At 40.2% G+C, this 19225-nt stretch overlaps 1 protein-coding gene across 2 annotated transcripts; it reads right to left on the reverse strand.

Moving 5' to 3' along the window:
- Positions 1-1501: 1501 nt before the first annotated feature.
- LOC102700393 lies at positions 1502-3802 on the reverse strand. Of its 2 annotated transcripts, XR_001551583.2 has the most exons (3): positions 3128-3802; positions 2775-3057; positions 1502-1911 (listed from the first exon to the last, which is right to left on the reverse strand). XR_001551583.2 is itself a non-coding variant. In XM_015843111.2 (2 exons), exons 1-2 carry the CDS (start codon positions 3678-3680, stop codon positions 1888-1890), a joined length of 930 nt encoding a protein of 309 aa, XP_015698597.1. In that variant the 5' UTR covers positions 3681-3802; the 3' UTR covers positions 1502-1887. The 2 variants fall into 2 exon arrangements, 1 of the variants encoding a protein (XP_015698597.1); XM_015843111.2 differs by having other exon boundaries at positions 2775-3802.
- Positions 3803-19225: the final 15423 nt, after the last annotated feature.

Here is a 19225-nt window from a genome sequence, read left to right on the forward strand (position 1 = left end):
AATGCCTGTGGTGTCGAGACGTCATCGCCAGCTGAAGCTGAAGATTAGATGGTTTAGTTTGTTTTCTTTTTCCGTTGCATTTCAATAGATATTTGTTTTTATTTGTTTTTAAGTCGTGGAACTGTGTATTCATTTGTTCTAATGTGTACTCGGGCTGATACCTGGACCGAGATTTAATACATGCTATTGTTAAGAAATTCGGTGTAAATTTCTGGACGTGACAAGAGAGAAAGTGAAAGTTTGATGTGAATGGACTAAAATGCCCTTGTCTGATTTAGTTGTCCTAACTCTCCTACCTAAATCAGGAAAGGGTATTATCCATTCATATCAAAAATCCCCTTTTCTCTCTCGACATCGTCAGGCGGTGTCCTATGGCTATAGCTAATTCTTGTATTCGGTAGTGTCTTCCCTCAAAACTTTGACTGTTACAGTGTCCCCTAGCTGATTTCATGAAGTCGTATTGTCCTGAAGCAAAATTTCCCCAAACGATACTAGAATATTTTGAATAAACTAGGTAAAGCTTTAGTCATCCTTTTATTTGATCTTTGACATACAATTTTAGTGAGTGCTTTGTGAGAGCCTCCGTTAGAGCAACTTCAACAGTTAGGCAAAAATAGTTTCCCAAATCTGGTGTTTTAGCAACTTTATAACCAATATGACAAACAAAAAATTATTTTATCTCCGACAGTTAGGGATATTCTGCTTGCCAAAAACAGAATTAAGTCATCAAAACAGTTGGAAGTTAATATTGATCGCACCAGATAGAAGTTGCTCTCATTGTTCTCGTCGCCTTGCGTGCCCTGCCAGCCCCGCCGCCCCTCCTGTGCCCCCGCGACTATGTTATACTCTCAGCAGACCTTCTAATTCTTTTACATTTGCATTAGTTCTTAACAGTTTACCTTATTTATATTATTTGACACTGAAAAAAATTTTACATGTTTTCGTTTCTGGCCTTGTTCAACTCAAGAATATCAATATCAATTTCATTTGTTTGAACTTGCTCCCAAAAACTTCAGTTTAGGAGTATATGATGCTCTGAAAACATGTTACTATGTTACTGATGCTATGTTATGGACCGACATTATGGATCAAATACCTGATGAGAACCTCGATTTTCCAGAGAAGCCAGCGACCCAAGTGGCCTGGGCGCTGGCCGCGCGGGCGAGCGGCCGCCGGGGCGGCAGCCGAGCGGGCGACCAGTGCACAGTAGCACCGAGCACGCGGGCGACCAGGGCGAGCGGTTGCCAGGGTGAGCGGGCGACAACGGCCGGGGCACCGGGCACGCGGGCGAGCGGTCGACCGGGGCGAGTGGCTGCCAGGGTGGAGCGGGCGACGGCAGCCAGGAACGGGCCTGGCCGGCGGCGGGATGGCGTGCGGCGGCGTCGCCGGTCAGCGGCGGGTCGCACTGGACCGTGAAACTTTCAGGCGGAGGCGCAAGAGAAACTCAACATCGTACTTCCTGTATGCCAAGTGAAATCTGGACTCCCATATATACGCGCAAACGAGAGGATATGGCAAATTACCAAAATTTGAAAACCCGGATGACAAACTGTTAGAGACAATTTTTTTACACTTTGCCAAAAAAACATTGATAGCAAGTTAGAATGGAGAGCTGTTGGAGTTGCTCTTAAGTAGTCTTAACGGGGTACTTCGGGCTCGAGCTTCCACTGCTACTGTGCTAGATCCGTCTGAGTGGCCTTTCGCCTAAAACCACCTGTGCCACTCCAGCAGCTCGTTTACACTGTTACAGCCATGTCCGGAGGCCGTGCAGCCATCGACTAGTGCGTGGGAGAACGAGCTATGTTTTCTCTCTTGTCGCCTCCGGTTAAACGCCGTCGGCGCTGCCTCAAACTTTTGCCAGCCGCCCGAGCAGCCACCCTCTCCCCCCTATCTGTGACAGGTGGGGTCTGCCTGTAAGAAAATGGAAAAGAAAAAGGAAAGGGCTTAATATGTTTTCAGTTAAACCGTTAAATAGAAGGCTTGTAAAACTGTGGCAAATAGGACATAACATAGAAAATTATGTCATCAAATTTATTGTATTCACAAAAAAGATTGTTTAGAATGACATAACCAATAAATATGCCTTAGGGAAATGAATTATATAGAAAGAAAATACTTGCCAACTTCTAAATCTATAAAAGTTTAACCATATCTCCAGAAATTGTTAGAACAATCTTGTTGAACTCATTAAATATAACCTTTAATCTGGTGAAGTATTTTAACGTAGAACCAATCCTTAGAACCCATCAAGGGAACACATCCTTATACTCCTACAAAAGGTCGGTGACCGCAGGAGTAAAATAGACAGGCACATCCTCAAAAGAAAACAAGGCATCCTTGCAAATAAAAGCATTGCAAACAGTGTCACTCTTATCCAAATTGACAATATCAGATTTAGTGGCAAGCAAAAAAGGCCCTTTCGATTTAATCATACTATCCTTGCTATGGTTAGATTGAGAACCACGTTTGGTATGGTGCACAAGTTCTTTCGCTACAATCTGATTTTCACTTTTAGCAGGCTCAACAATTTTCTCTTTCTTATCTCTAGCAACATCATTCTCAAAAACAACTTTAGGAGTCATAGGATGTAACACAATTTTCTTTCCATTATGCATAAAGGAGTATTGATTCGTTCGACCATGATGTAATGTGTCTTTATCATATTGCCAAGGCCTACCCAACAGCAAGGAGCAAGCATGCATAGGGACAACATCACAATCAACAAAATCACAGTAAGAACCAATTTCAAAATTTAATCGCACCAATTGTGTTACCTTAATGCGGCCACTGTCGTTGAACCACTGAATGTAGTATGAGTGGGGATGTGGTTTCGTCTGCAATGCTAGCTCCGTGACCATCTCTGTACTCACCAAGTTCCTACAACTGCCCCGATCGATGATTGTGCGACAGGAACGCTTGTTGACGACACACTTCATCTGAAAGAGGTTATGCCGCTGGTTCTGCTCTGATTTGCCCATTTGTGCGCTCAAGACACTCTGCACAATAAGACTCTCATACTTGTTTGCAACATCGGCCCTGATGTGTTCGTCATCCTTGCTACGTGTGTTGTTAGCTGTAAGCAATGCAAGTTTATCTTCATCAAAATCACTAGCAGACGAGTACTCACCAACATTCTTGACTATCAACACATGCTTGCTAGGGCAGCGGTCGCACTGAACGTCTCTTGTTCTGCCCGTGGAAGCAACGGAGGATGTAGGCTTAGCGGTCTTTTCTACAGCCTCCGCGGCACGAGAAGAGGTAGTAGAGGGACTCGGTCGCGTTTTGTTGCTGGTGGAGGGTGCTAATGTCGATGTCAAAGTTGATGATCGACCACCTGGAGCAGTGCCACTCCGAGCCGTCCATGGAGTTCTACCTGCAGGAGTGTTAGCCTTTGTTCGTGCATGTCGCCCTTGCACTTTCCGTTCAGCTTTACAAGCATAGTGAAATAACCGAGTCATATTATTATACTCTTTGTAACTAAGAATATCATAAATTTCTTGGTCTAAGCCCCCCAAGAATCGAGCCATCGCAGCCTCCTCGTCCTCTACTAATCCACAACGCAACATACCCATTTGCAGTGCTTGGTAATATTCTTCTACACTAGTACCACCGTGTGCCAATTGCTGCAGCTTATTTAACATGTCACGTGCATAATATGAAGGTACAAATCTAGCACGCATAATTCATTTCAGATCATCCATAGTAGGTGGCAAATCATTTATATGTGTACGACGGTATTCACTCCACCAAACAGAAGCAAAATCAGTAAATTCACTAGTGGCAGCCCTAACGCTCTTATCCTCAGGGACAACATGGCAAGCAAACTTTTGTTCTACTGCTAACTCCCATGAAAGATAAGCATCAGGGTCATACTTACCATCAAAAGTAGGAATATGAATCATCATTGTTCCTTACTATTAACACCAAAATTTGGTAAATTTCCGTAGTGGATTCGGATAAGGAAAGGTGCAATCTGGGCTAGATATTTTATAAATCTTGGTTGTTTGTCCGTCATTAATAGCCGATGATTTTTGCCGATCTACATGCTTATCATATTTACATCAATAGAGTAGTCGATTGCCTTACTATGTTATTTTTATACTAATCGGCTTGATTTAGTTTAGATTGACAGTTATTTATGTTGCATCGGCTTATAAGAATTACACGCAAATTGGTTTTAGCCGATCATAACACATGTTTCATTGTTTATTCGTTGGTTTATTTATTAGCCTTATCGATCTTCATGTTTCCTATAATCATATCGTGCTCGACTGCATACTGTCTTGGTTATGTCCAATCTATGTACGTTTGGTTCGATCTAGTTATAGGGGCTCGTCCGATCGACTAAGATTAATAAGTAACTTGGTGGATTATGTTGGTCTAATATTTAATTTAAGTTTATTTTTATCAAGTTTCTAGCCGATCCAAGCTTTTTACAGCCAATCGTTCATTCTATCGGCTAACTGTTGCAGCATTAACGTCTGATCGGCTGGATTATTAGTCACACATTGGCTCGATAGCTGATCGGTCTGTTTTACCGTTCATCTTGTCAGTTGTAGGATCAAACTGACTGGCACGCCCGCGCATTCTAAGATTTAGCTCCTGCACTGGAGCTATCTAAGATTGACTCCGAAGCCTTCGTGTGTGACACATCAACGTTCACATTTTCACATCAACACTTACCTCATGGCGTGGCCGATGATGAGGCATACCATGGTGGTTGGCATACCATGGTGGTTGAAACGAAGTCGTCGCTGGTCCGGATCATCCTCAGAATCACCAATGTAGTCATGGTCATCTATATCACTACCATGGTGGGATGCGCGGGCCATCTCATCAAGACGCCACACAATATCATCAAGAGTGGTGCTCACCATAGCCACGAAAGCTTTCAAAGGTTGGAAGCTTGGTGTTGGAATCAATTTATGTGCGTTCAACATGAGCAAGCTTGTCGTTCGTGTTACGAACATCCTCCTCAAGCCCTTGTGTGTGGTCGTTCACTAACCTGTCAAAATGTTGAATAATTCCCTTTGTACGGGGTGAGTGTGGGTTGGAAAACTCTGCACCCGACATGGTTAGAAACCAAATAAACAGACAAAAAAGGAAAAAAGAAAGAAAAAACCTACAAAACTACTTGGAGATGGATCTCACACTCAATTTGTTCCACAAGCTCTTACCAATTCTCACCATGCTAAATAGGAGGTGACGACAACCGTCGGACTTGGACGAACCTCTGGAGAAGGAGTATTGAAGGCCTTGGGCGCTTAACCCCTGGCAAGTATTAGTCGAACTATTGGAGCTATGGGTGGACTGTGTAATGAGACAAAGGAGAAACTAGAAACCACATTAGTCAAAAGCAAGATGAATAACAGCTCAAAGGTATAGTGTAAAATGCTGGTCCTAGGCTAGTCGAAGTAGAGACGCAAGCCTAACCACAAAGGATGCCACAAACACAAACCCCAAATATCAACGGTAACAAACAAAAAAAATGTGGTGATAACACGGAACAGTGAGAGACAAAGGATAGAGGTGGGAGGAGTGCTCACAAGTCGGCTCTTTTTTTTGCTTTCTCTCTCTCTAGTGCCGAGGAGAGAGAGCAACGCCCCTTTTATTTTTTATTTTTTTTTTTGATATTTTTTTCACAACTAGGAGCACACTATCACCAACCAAATAAATTCTCAACTCAAACAGACACAATATGAAGCATACAGAAATTGTTAACTTTCTATCTGAATGAGTCCCAAAGCTTGTCGCCACAAAAACAGAATTTTGCAAGCGGAATTTGGCGATTTTAAGTTTGGCAATCCCAGCAAAGCGGGGAGAAACGGATGTACTTTTTCTGTAGATGTCCGTGGATATACTATACGCCTAATTTCAAGTCCGTATAAAAAGATATGGTTGTTTTATGGAAGGTCACTCGAATGAGGGTCCTATTTCCTTTCTGGTGGCAGCAGGAAAGAAGGCAGTAGATCAAACACAAAACGCAAGTGATTTGGCGGGTGATTGTGATGGTGGTGATGACGGCAGCAATCAAACACAAATGGCAAGTGATTTTGTGGGTGATTGTGATGGTGGTGATGACGGCAGTAGATCAAACACAGATGGCAAGTGATTTGGTGGGTGATTGTGATGGTGGTGATCTCAGTGGTGGGGAGGATGGCGATGTGATGTGCGGTGGCAAGAACTCGAAACTCTAATCGCCTAAACACTGAGACCAGCAAATTAACACAACCAATGCAAACGAAAACTCAACAAGCCCTAACTAAGCGGTACTAGTAAAAAGGCTCAATGGTTTATAGGATCACGAGAAATCTAATCTACTGTATTTTTTTTGGCTTTTTCTAGACTATAGGGAAAAAGTAAACAACGAGGGAGGGTGGGTAAAATCTCTCACCGATCAACCATGCTCTGATACCACTTGATGCGCACGAGTGTCCCGATCCTTCGGTGAGAATGATAGTTTGATTAGATGGAGCGACGTTGTGCGATCCGACTACAACTATCTCGGGATGTCGCGTCTTAGCAATCGTTACACCAACTCCAGAGGTGGTTGTGAATCTCGACGAATGCACGATCAGCCCAACCATGAGGCTATTTGTTCCTGCAAGCAATCGAGAACTAGCAAGAACAAGATGAACAAGCAACTTAATTTGCGAATTAAAGATGATGGATTGAATCAACACGAGCATTCCAGCGATCTAATCGATCATGGGACTAACTCGGCAAAGTAGCGATGGCTAAACTTTGATATAAAGAAAACCCGATTATTCTTGGCGGCGGCTAAGGCTATAAGAAGAGGGGGGGGAGGGGACGACCACAGGGGGTCTGGGGTCGTTCTCTAACCCTAGGATGCGTCCCTAATGGACCCAACTTGATACACGGCTTATTGGGCCCAAAGACGGTGACGCAACACCGTGGACAGAAAAAGACTCGGTAGTAAAACGCAGATTGCGGCCGATCGAGAACAGATATGGACATGAGACTGGATTCATTTGAAAGTAGACTTGACAAGCTTTCCATGAAGTACTTTCACGCCCAAATCGGAGTTCGCATGAAGTTGTGACGGCCGTCAGAAGTTGGCGCTATGCTGCAGTCCGAATCCATCCCACGCGAATTTGATCCCCATTAGATCATCTTCATTGTTCCCGAGTAAAACAAGAGTGTACGTGTTTTTGGGGTATAATGAAGAGGCGTATAAATTTAGGAATGAACACACCTGATAGTTGAGTTGACGTACACCAGCGCGGGTGATAGGACCAACAGGTTGTACTTGTGAAGTCGTGGATGTATCAATTGTAATGATGTCCTCATAAATAGCTAACATATTTGGTGTAAAGTAACTTTAAAAATTCTTTAGATGCGAAAGTAATTAGATTATTTGGTTCGTAATGGTACCCTCTTTAATACTGTAAGGCAAACTATATAGAATGGTGCATAGAGAAGACACCTAAAATTTGTACAGTATGAAATACCGTATTCCACGTATATGGTTGTCTAGGGTTCATAATAGCTTCACCCTAAGTAAATAGCTTAATTTGTAGAAGAAATATATGTATCAACTTCTAGGGTGAATAGAAAAGACATTATAGACTCTTTTCGACAAGCCTAGCTTCACTTAATGCACAGAAATACATATATACTTCAATGTTGTACACTGAAACATTGTACCTGTAAAATGGAAAAGTATTTTGTAATGGGATAGAATAAAATAGTTACAATGAGACTAGCAAACTTATAGGAATTATAGATAGTTGATACACGACTTTCTGGAATAAAAAATATGTATTTTCAATATATAAAATAAAATACAACGCCTTCTGCACAAGCAATAACTTTAATATTTTTTACTAACATATAAACATACATAGTGCTTATAAAATGCATAGGAAAATCATGCTAGCTCAAAAAATAATGAAAATAATTTTTCGACCTTAGAATAATATAATCTTTAGATGTAGACTTCACCTACAACTCATAGAGTGTATGTATAGTTGCAGTGTACAACTAAATACCGAAATACACATATAGAACCTACAAAATAGATGGATCCTAAAATAAAACTTGTAAACTAGAATCTCCTTCACTAAAGATCACCTAAAATTTGTAGCAGCCCACAGTACAATTTTCATATGTATTAGAGTAACTTAGATTTTCAATTTTATCGTATTTGCATTTATACGTGTATAGAACTTGTAAAGTTCGCAACTCACAAACTAAAAGAGGTAAAATATAAATTCTTTGGGGGAATTGCTCATTTGACCCCTGTTTGAAGGCTAACTACTGACATGACCCACCTTTCTCAAGTTTTCTCTTTTGACTCTGCTTTTTAAAAATAAAGTTGTCGATCGATCATGTTCCGTGAAGTGTAGTTAATAGTGTGATCTAGGGGATAAATTAACTGTTTTTCCCTTACTCAATGGAGAGGGATGGAGGGAGGGTTAGGTTGAGAGACTTACTGCAGAGGTAGTTTCATCATTTCATAATTACATTTTTATTTTTTTCATTTTTCTAAAACACTAATGGTGTAGACAGACAAGGGTCAGACGACGACTTGATTTTTGAAAAGCAGGGTCAAAAGAGCAAACCTAAAACAGGAGGTTCATTTCAGTAGTTAGCTTCAAACAAGGGTTAAATGAGCAATGTCCCAAATTCTTTCAGTAAAATTCATCTTAATGAAACACCAACTCACTGTAACAAAATCATGCATATTAGAGCATATTGGGTTTTATGTTTTCATTTGATATTTATGACAAATACCACTAAAATTATATAGGTGACGAGAACATTATGTAGGAGTGTGTGGATGTTGCTATATTGTTTGGCGAATGAAAACTTTCATTGCAAAATTGCAGTTGTAGTTGAAACATATTAGTATCTAAAATGTGTTTTTGGTTTCTATGACCCAATTGTTGCATTATCCACCTTGATAACTTGATTCCCTGCTGTTTCTAACTTTGAGTGGATTACACTACTTATACTCATTTGGGTTATTATTTGCTTATATAACCACTAGATGCTTAGCAATTCTTCGAAAATATCTAAACTACAACATTGCCAATTTATACTTGTTTAAATGGAAACCATTTTACTTTTGAACAAAGTTGAAAACTTTGTGTATTTGTGAACCCAAAGTGGAGATGAAAATTATTTTTAGACTTCGGCGGCGAGAAATGTGAAGATGGTGGTAATTATGCAGTGATACGTGGAGTTTTTGCCTGAGTCGATTAAGGATTGAATTTCACGCATCATCTATTGTGTACCATACATCAACATGTGCTAATGTGGGATGACCTAGTTGATTAGGTTTGAATGATGGTTCTAAGTGCGTGTGTAGCGATGGTGTTGTCTTCAAACAACAATGGGTAGCCAAAGTGGTTGTCGCCACGACGTTAAGATGGTAGAGCTCACCATCCTAATGGCCCTGGGGAGAGACCTAGTCTGGGGTTTTCAGATAGGGAAAATTCCATCCATACCACAAACTTTTAACCGGTACCAAAAAATACCACAAAATTTCTCACCTTCCCAACAATACCACAAAACTCAACGGAACGGAAGTGAAACGGGAAATAGCGTCGTCTGGTGGGGAGGGGAGTCGGCGGGCGATGCGGGGAGTCGGCTGCTGGGTAGGCATTGGCCAGCGGAGCGGGGAGGGGCGTCGGCCAGTTGGGACCACCGCCCAGATCCAACTCCGGCGTGAGGAATCGGACGTCGTGCGGGCGCATGCGTCAGCTAGCGGGGAGGGGCGTCGTCCAACAGGGAAGGGAGTCGATCGGTGGCACAAGGAGTCGGCTGCCGGCGGACGTGGGCCGGTGGGCCGGCGAGGGGCGTTGGCCTGCTAGGACCACCGCCTAGATCCAACTTTGGCACAGGCAGTCGGCCGCGTGCGTCAGCTGGCGGGGAGGGGCGTTGGCCGGTGGCGCGCGGAGTTTGCCGCCGGCGGGCATGGGCGGCGGGGCGGGGAGGGGTGTCGGCCGACCAGGACCACCTCTAGATCTGAGTCATTTGCTTTGTGTTCCCTCTCTCTCTGCTGGGCATGGGGGCTGGCACGATTTTTTTTGAACGTGGGTTTGGGACAAGGGGTAAACATATCTAGCACCGTTATTTTCCATGCCGTCCTGTTCCACTCCCGTTCTTCTGTGGTATTATTGGAAAGGTGGGAAATTCTGTGGTATAGATGGAATTTTCCCTTTCAGATATCATGCTGATGCAAGGTTAGGAGGTATGCTATGTAAATACTATGTTGTGACCGCCACACTCAATGTGTAGAATATGAGGGTACCGACGGGCATTAAACCAACTATGGTGTTTAGCCCTTTGGCTCTTATTGGCAATTTACCCATGCTAACGCTACGACCAAATTTATGTAATTAAAATATTATAAATTCTTTTTAATGCAATCATATATAAACTAAACATTCAAATTTGTTTGTCTATCAAGCATTTGTTAATTTGATTATTTAAAGAAACTCTAACAAAATAGCAGCAAATCACCGGTTAACAGTGACTATTATAGTTTTGCATAATTCATGATAGGTTGGACCACATCTTAACAAATTAAGAGTTTTCAAGTTTGAACGGTAATTTTAGAACTTGTAAGACCATTTTTATATACTAATTTCAGAAACATTGCAACAATAAATTAATACACTAATTTCAGAATCACTACAATATCAAGTTCATGTATTGCAAGGTTAATTCAAATTAAATAATTTGTTCACATTATCTGATATTAACATATAATTTAAACTCTATAAAGCTAAATTTAATAAAAAACACTTTATACAAATATGGGTTGCATCACATATAACTTTTCGTCTTCCTATAATAAATGAAATTTTGTTGACATTGTATATATATATCTTAAATACAAAACATCTGTGTAACTCTCAAGTATAAATTTATTATGGGTTTAAAAAAAAATTTCATCTGTCTTCTTATATTACATGAAAATATATTTAAATAAAATGTTGAGTGATCATATAATTCATAGCAAATATTTATCATATGAGTTCTTTGTAGTTTAAAAAACTGTATGACATTTTAAATAATATTGAATTTACTAATGATATTTTTATTAGTTGTGTTTTTAATTCATTAATATCAATAGGTGTACATATCTTTATATGATTTACAAAATATTCTACATTAATCTCTCATTTGAAAGATTAAGAAATTTACTTATTTCACAATAAAATATGGTACTGACAAAATATTTATACAACACCAGATACTCATTCCTACTTTATCATAGATTTATATATGATATTATTGTTAATGAGTTGACAATGTGGGCGTCCAATAATAATGGTTTAGAGCCTTGATCGATCTTATGTTTAATGCAACTATGGTATGATATGAAGTTGATCACGAACTTCATTATATTGGTATCATTATCGGTGTTCTAACAATATGATTAAAAATTATTATTGAACTTTGATTCTAAAGATATACATAGTATATTTGCAAATATTTATGATTAAAAAATTATATATTTATCTTTATATAAAGTCTAGTATATAGAAAGTGTTTCTAATTGGAAATCTATTTTCTAACATATGGAAGCACTATAATTGGTAAGATAATTTATAATTTTGAAAGCTATTTATATATGAAAAGTCTATGTAAAGAGAGGTGGAGTCCACTCTAGCCATCCGATCTTATAATGATGATTTTAGCCATCGGATTTGAACAATGATGAATGAAATATGTAGGATGAGTAAGTAGTTTGTGCGCAATAGGTAGATTTGAAGACTTCAGGAATAATAATTTAATGAAAAAAAGTAAATTAGAGCGTTCATAATCCTTTTAATGAATTAAACCTAGGTTTTTATACAAAATGCAAAACCAAGTACGGGAGCAATTTGAAATCCAGCCTAAAATTACTGAAGCTTTGTACCCCTACAACTGTGAACACACCTGGTCTGACAAAAAAAATCAGTTTTGACCGACACTAACCCTCCCACAATCAACAATTGACTCTCAATCCTCTAAATTAAAGGAGCACGCACCATGTTGCATCCATTGATGCATCTAATAAGAGTGCACCGCATTTTTTCTCCTTTATTTCTTGCAGACACTCGACGTGATTTGGAGGCATAGATTCAACATGATTTGGGGGACGCAGGTCTGGCCGCATCTATTGGTGAGTGTCGAGGGAAGTGGAGCCGTGGAAGCGTCCAGAGCTATTGGATGGATACACACAAATGAATATGACCCGTTGGATGCGTCACGCGAGGATGATGATGAGTAAATTATGTTTGTGCACTGTAGGGTAGATAACGTCATGTGGTTAAAGTTGTACAAACTTTGCATATTCTAAAATTAATCGATTAGTGGTGATGTGTATTGTTGATTTGCTGCTGGGGAGGCGGTGAGTCTAATATGAAATGTTCACTACTTATTATCAAGCCAAAGTACTTTACTAGTCGTATATGTTTGTACATAAGTTTATAAATATTGTTAAAGAGTCACTATGAACTAAAATTGACTTTAGGTAAAATATCCTCCACAAATATATAGCTATATTTTAATAAAGATGTGCATGTATACTAGGATTGACTGTGGTTATATATTAACTTACTTAATGTACTAACTATTAGCATGGATTTTGGTTGCTGCATATCTTATTGTGGGTGTGCTCTATCTTACTTATGCAAAATGGGGTTTGTCTATTCTTTAGGACAATTCAAACTGGGGCCAACACCTAGTTGGTTGCTTGTGGGCGGATAAACAAGCTTTCGTCGAACTTTGATAGGAATATGTATAACCTTTTGGCATATGTAACCTTAGTTGTATTTAAGTTCATTTTACTTATACTTGTATGCACTATGTTTGTAAATATTGCTATAGATGAAACTGTGGACTAACAACTATATTGGGGCTAATTTGCATAAGTATATGCTTAGAAGTATGCATTGTGTTTGGCCTTCGCCTTCGTGTATTTGGTGGGTACACTTAGCCATTTGGAGTCGTGAATTATTCTTCCAAATATCTCGTGTTCTTAGTATGGTGTTTCGGTTATTTTGCATTATATTTGGTAGTTAGGCTTAGTTCAGTTTGCAAAATCATTTTGCAAAAGCATCACATCGATACATACGGTCACACATTTAAAATACTAGTAAGCGTGCACGTGCATGGCACATTTCTAATATAATCACCTTTGAAAACAATCAGACAACATTTTTTCTTTTAAATCGATAATAATATTTCAATGTTGTTATTTATTTGTATTGGCAAAATTGTATACACCATTTTTATTTGTGGTATGGAACCTATCCACTAGTACATCAATTACAATAGTTTGATTATCATCTTTCTCAAGATAAATCATAACCGGATCATGCATATGGCACCCATGATTCACTAATGCTTCAAGCTGGTGACCTAGTGCACACTAACCACCACTGCACTGACGGAACTAAACTAATTTCGCATATACTAAACGAGATGGTGATCAACATTCAACAAGCAGAGCGCCAATGTTGAATTTCATCTAGAGCAGGCACGCACCTTAAGCATAAGCAACGTTGGGGTTCTAGTCGCTCCTCACGACCGTGTCGCCGTCAGCGTACCACGCCACCTCCTTCCCCTATTGAATCTCGTGGGGGATTCACGCGAAAAAACAAATCCCAAATTAAACTGCATTCCCCAAATCCAAGCGCATCAAAAGGAAACACTACAACGACACCACCAGAAGCAGAACGAGATGAACCTGAGCAACCGGATATGGACGGTGATGGTGACATTCTCCTTGGGCGCGGGGTACTCGTCAAGCCCAGCGAACAGCGGGGATGCGGGCCCGTCGAGCGAGAGCTCCGGCGTGAACCGCGACGAGGACATGGTGGTCGTCGGTGACCCTGACTGCGATTGTTGCTGCTGTGGCGTCAAACTCCTCGTCGCCGCCACCGTCGTCGACGTCGGTGACCCCGACTATGGCTGTTGCTGCTGCGGCATCAAACTCCTCGTCGCTGCCACCGTTGTCGCCGAAGACGCCTTCCGCTGCCGCGAAGCCGGCTGCGTCGGCATTGCCTCTACAGGTCGTGATCTAGCAGCACGCGACTTGAGCACCCGCCATTGGATCCAATCCAAGCATCCACCAAGCTAATCGCCCGCTTTATGCGGGGTTTCCCCCTAGGGTACTCTTTTCCCTTTCCCCCTTGGTCACTCTCCTCACTCGTGGGTGGCTGGCGAGGGAGAGGGCCGCCGGGTGGTGTGGCGTCGGGCGATGGAGGGTCACGGCCGTCCATGGCGTCATCCAGCAAGGGAGAGGGGCGCGGGGAGGGGCGGCGCCTAGTGAGGGAGGGGCGTCGCGTCTACGGGCGAGGGAGGGGTGGGCACATCGGAGGCGGGTTGAGGGGCGCGGGGGCAAGGGAGAGACTCGGCCGCGGGCAGGCAAGGAAGCAGCGGTGGCGGTGGGCTGGGGGAGAGGGCGGACGTGGGGAAAAAGCGGTTCTATGCTGCGATAGAGAGAGGGGTCGCGCGAGCTCCTGTTAATTGAGGCGTTAATTGGGATGTTAATCCAACTTGATGGATACATATAATGGTTAGGAAACTTCTGTGTACATTTTTCTAGGCGGTATTAAGAAAGAACTAACTGGTACTTTTTATATTAGTTTAGATTAAACGTAGTCTAATTATAAAATAATTTCAGATTCCGCCTGAAAACTACGAGATGAATCTTTTGACTCTAATTAAGCCGTCATTAGCACATATTGGTTACTGTAGCACTTATGACTAATCACGTACTAATTAGGCTTAAGAGATTCGTCTCACGGTTTTCCCCATAACCGTGTAATTACTTTTAATATTCATGTATATTTAATACTTCATTTAGGTGTCGAAAGATTTGACGTGATGTTTTTGGAACTAAACGAGGCCTTACTATATAACAAGGCTAAGATGAGGTTGGATGGTTACAAATTTTATTTTGACTAGCAAAATACTCGTGCGTTGCACCAGGTCAAGTTAGTTATTTTTTATTTTTTCTTTTTGTTAAACAAAAGTTAAAAAATTACAAAAATTCTCATTTGATCAATGCTTGTTTAAATATTATAGCCGTTTTTACTGTCTCTTTTTAATGTTGTATTGGAGCTTGAATTTTTTTCAACACAGAAAATCGACAATTTCTATACGATGAAAATGGACGGAAACACTATTATTATTTTATTTTATGAAGAATTCAACTATTTACTGTCAAATTCTAAAGTAGATAATATACATCAAACATGTCGTGAGTACTTCTGTGTACACAAAATATGTCAAAAGCTCCACTAATATTATCTGGAACGGCCAAACTGCGTATTATCCCCACAAAAACCAATCAGTACAGCACTGGAATAACCTCCATGCTTCTATTTATTAATCATTTTGGTAAAATTTTGCTAATCTTACTGTCTCAAAAAAAAACCAACCAGTGATGCATGGCCAGCCGCATCAGCAAGGAAGGCGAGCGCGGCTCGTGTGGGGTCCACCGGTGGCCGCGGGACCCAGCGGGGGTGGAGGTGACGTGCTACTCAAGTTCCCGCGCACGCGCTTCTGCGTTTTTTTACTCGCTGCCTCCTTCCTTTTGCGGGGACTCGGCCCGTTTATTCTGGCCCAATACAGCTTCTGCTCAACTCCCTCCACGCTGGACTCTCTGGCCCAGCGCTGAACGACGCAAGCCTGCATGAGTTGCGGCCCACGCGCGCTGCTGGATTTGCGGGCCATGCGCGGCCTGGTCAGCCTACGACAATGGACTAAATTTTGGCAGAATCATTACTCTGGAATACATTTTATTTGATATCCCATCCATCTAGATATTCCATGTTGATATTCCATGTTGTTGTACCAACTACAACTTATGTTAACTACCTTAAAAGGATAGTGTCGTTCGTCCGTCCTCCAAAGCACATCATCGCGCACAAAAAAAAATTGAAAAACGTATGCAGGTCCAATGGAAAAAAAAGGGAAAAAATAACGTGCGCCGTGAAAAAAGGAAAAAAGTAGGGACTGTCTATTCAAAAGTCGACTGACTTTTCTCTTAACTGTCAGTCGATTTTTTGGTGTACTGGATCCTGCCTCCTCCTCGTACGGATGCTTAAGTTGCTGTAAGATTTGGGCTTTTGGCCTACAAAACGAAAGTACGGGCTCTGTATGGGCTTTTGGGGTTTTTTGGTCTTTGTATATTTTTTGCTTTGACTTATGGCGTAAGCAAAACATGACTCTGGAAAAGAAAGGTAAAAATGGGGGCAACAAGTTACCATATCATGTGCTTGCCAAAATAGAAGACAAAAAAGTTGATCTTGAGTGGATTCGCACAAGAAGAGGAAGAAAAGAAAGAGAGAAGAACAAATCTAGAAGGGGTGATACCAAGAGAGTGATTTTGATAAGAAATTGATTGTTTTTTATGGGTATGAATTATTTACTTTTCATCTATTTTTTGTTGTGTCTCTTAATCATCTTCTCCACTAGATCGCTTCCATCCATCTGTCTACTGTCAATATCGTCTTCTTCCTCCTCTCTTTTGGATCGTTAAGACCCCATGTTTGATCATACAAAACAAAATTGTGTGTTAATGTTGTTAGTTTTTTTAGATTGTTCTCTGTTTCTCTAACCCATTTCTCTAACCCATGTAATTTCTGACCTCCTACCCAAGTGTTCTCAAGGCAATCTCCTCTCCCCTCTGTTCATCCAAAACTAAAATGTATGTTTGAAACTAGATATCCCAATACCAATCTCAACCCATGCAGACAAACGCTCAAAACCCAAAAAACACCAGCCGGTGACCAGTGGCTGACAGAATAATATTCTAAATTTTTTGGTCGAACAGAGCAGTTCAAGTGGATTTACTCCTATGATTTAGGGGGTGTTTGTTTATAGGGGCTAAACTTTAGCCCCTAGTCACATCGAATGTTTGACACTTATTATAAATAGTAAACGTAGATTATTAATAAAACCCATCGGACTAATTCGCGAGACGAATCTAATGAGCCTAATTAATTCATGATTAGCCTATGTGATGCTACAGTAAATATTTGCTAATTATGGATTAATTAGGCTTAAAAAATTCGTCTCGTGGATTAGCTCTCAATTAGTTTTTTTATTAGTCTATGTTTAATGCCTTAAATTAGTGTCCAAACATCCGATGTGATATGGGTCTAAAAAATTTAGCCCCATCTAAACTACCCCTTAGTTAATGTTCAGAAGTTTTCTAAGCAATTTAAGTAGATTACTCTAACACAAAGTAGTTGAGATTTCAATCTTGTTCGATTGGAGAGTTTTAGAAGTGGTATTTTACCTTTGTTATGGATGATTCTCTGTAGAATTCAAGAAATTTAGTTGGGCTAACAATTTTCTGAGATGTTACATGTGTACATGATTTTGAGATGTTACATATGTAAATTTTTCAAAAAAGTCCGTGTGTACAAGATGAGCTATGCGTCGTGCCTCAAAATTTGGGATTTGGTCTTAACATGTAAATATTTTTGATAATATATCCCAGCTGAAAACCAAAAATATGTTCATGCATATCCTGCAGCGAAAAACACTGTGTCAGCTTTCCCCTATATTTTTATATTTCGATATTATATCCCAGCTGAAAAACAGAATTTACTACTACAGTTTGCTATTGTGAGGTGAAAAAAAAAAATCTCTGCTCCTCTAAACCTCCTGCACACTACTAAATTTTCCACTTACATTTGTTGAGTTGACCCCTACAAGAAAATGCATGTTTCTCCATGCTATATTTGTAGTGTGAAGTTGTGATAAATAACTATCAAAAATTGTTTTGCAGAGGGAGGCACTATCATGGGTCAAAACACTTGAGATTATGATGAGGGGCTATCTTTTAGCAGTAACAACGTCAGACCTAGCTTGTGCTACATGCATAAAAATATTTTTTAATTTAAAAAATAAAAATTGCTAAAATAAACTAGTGTTTGTTTGTTATTGCAAAAATATGAACATTGAGCAGGCAAGTGCATGGGACTATCAAACACAAGCAGCACCGGATGATCAGACAGAACGCTATGAGGCATTTCTAAATTTGTTACAGGAAAGCAATATGACATATACATATTTAATTCAGCAGTTTGAGTTTCTGAAGGATCCAGACACAACTTCACAGGTGAGGAAAAAATAAAAATAATGTATAATAATTACTTATTTAGTGTAAAAACACGTATAAATTTGAAATTTGTTCTTGTGTGTCCAGAGTGGTTATTAGGCTAATGCCCCAGTTGGTGGATTTATGAATTTGCTTCAATTAATAGAGGATTTTGAGGTGCCATACTTATAAACTTTAGTACGAAATTTATACAAAATTTTGTGAATGTAATGTTTCTTTTATGCCTTTTGTGACCACAAACAGAACAACACACATTACTCATTGGAAAATTTTTTGAATGATGATGCTAACCTGCATGACACACGTGGTGCTAGCATTGGAGTGGGATGTAATAGTAACAATGAGGTACCTTTCTGTTTAAAGCATTAAACAATTATGTTAATTTTACCTTTTTGTTGTCTTCATACAACACAATATGTACATGACCACTAGTATGTTTGAGCTTGATGAGAAGTTTGAGAGATTTATGCAAAGCACAGAATCCATCATGTTTCTGTTCTACCCATTGATGCTGTCAATCGTGAGAACATATATGATGAAGAACCTATATATAGATAATGCCCTGGGAGAAACTGAATCAACAAATAAAGGAATTGTGACGACCCGTGCCGTCATTATAGAAAATGACGTCACTAGTCCATGGATTACTATTCGCCAAAGTCGTGCTTAGGCGAATACTGATCCAACATCATCAGAGATAGCAGCAGAGAATAGTTAAATGTTCTAATTATAATATAATACCAAACCAAGCAGGGCTAAGGTCTCCAACATGGTTCACAAGTTAATCCATTGTGACGACTTACTAAACAAGCTAGCAGTACATGGACACATTACATTATATTATAGCCAACCCAAGTTCACTCACACATGTACTGGAGTTTTGGGTACTACTACGCATACATCTACTCATCCCAACCTCCATACACCACATCACAATTATAGACATCCTCTTCTTGATTCTTAATATACTTAGAAGCATACTAGTGCTCCAACCCATCAGTGTTATGCTCAGCTGAAATTGTCTTTATACAAGGGGATTAATAGCAAGGGTGAGTGCAAGTACTCAGCAAGCATTAATAGCAAAAATGCAATATGTGTATTTTCCTAACATTGCACATCATC

This window comes from Oryza brachyantha, chromosome 12 (assembly GCF_000231095.2).
Source record: "Oryza brachyantha chromosome 12, ObraRS2, whole genome shotgun sequence".
Taxonomy (NCBI): domain Eukaryota; kingdom Viridiplantae; phylum Streptophyta; class Magnoliopsida; order Poales; family Poaceae; genus Oryza; species Oryza brachyantha.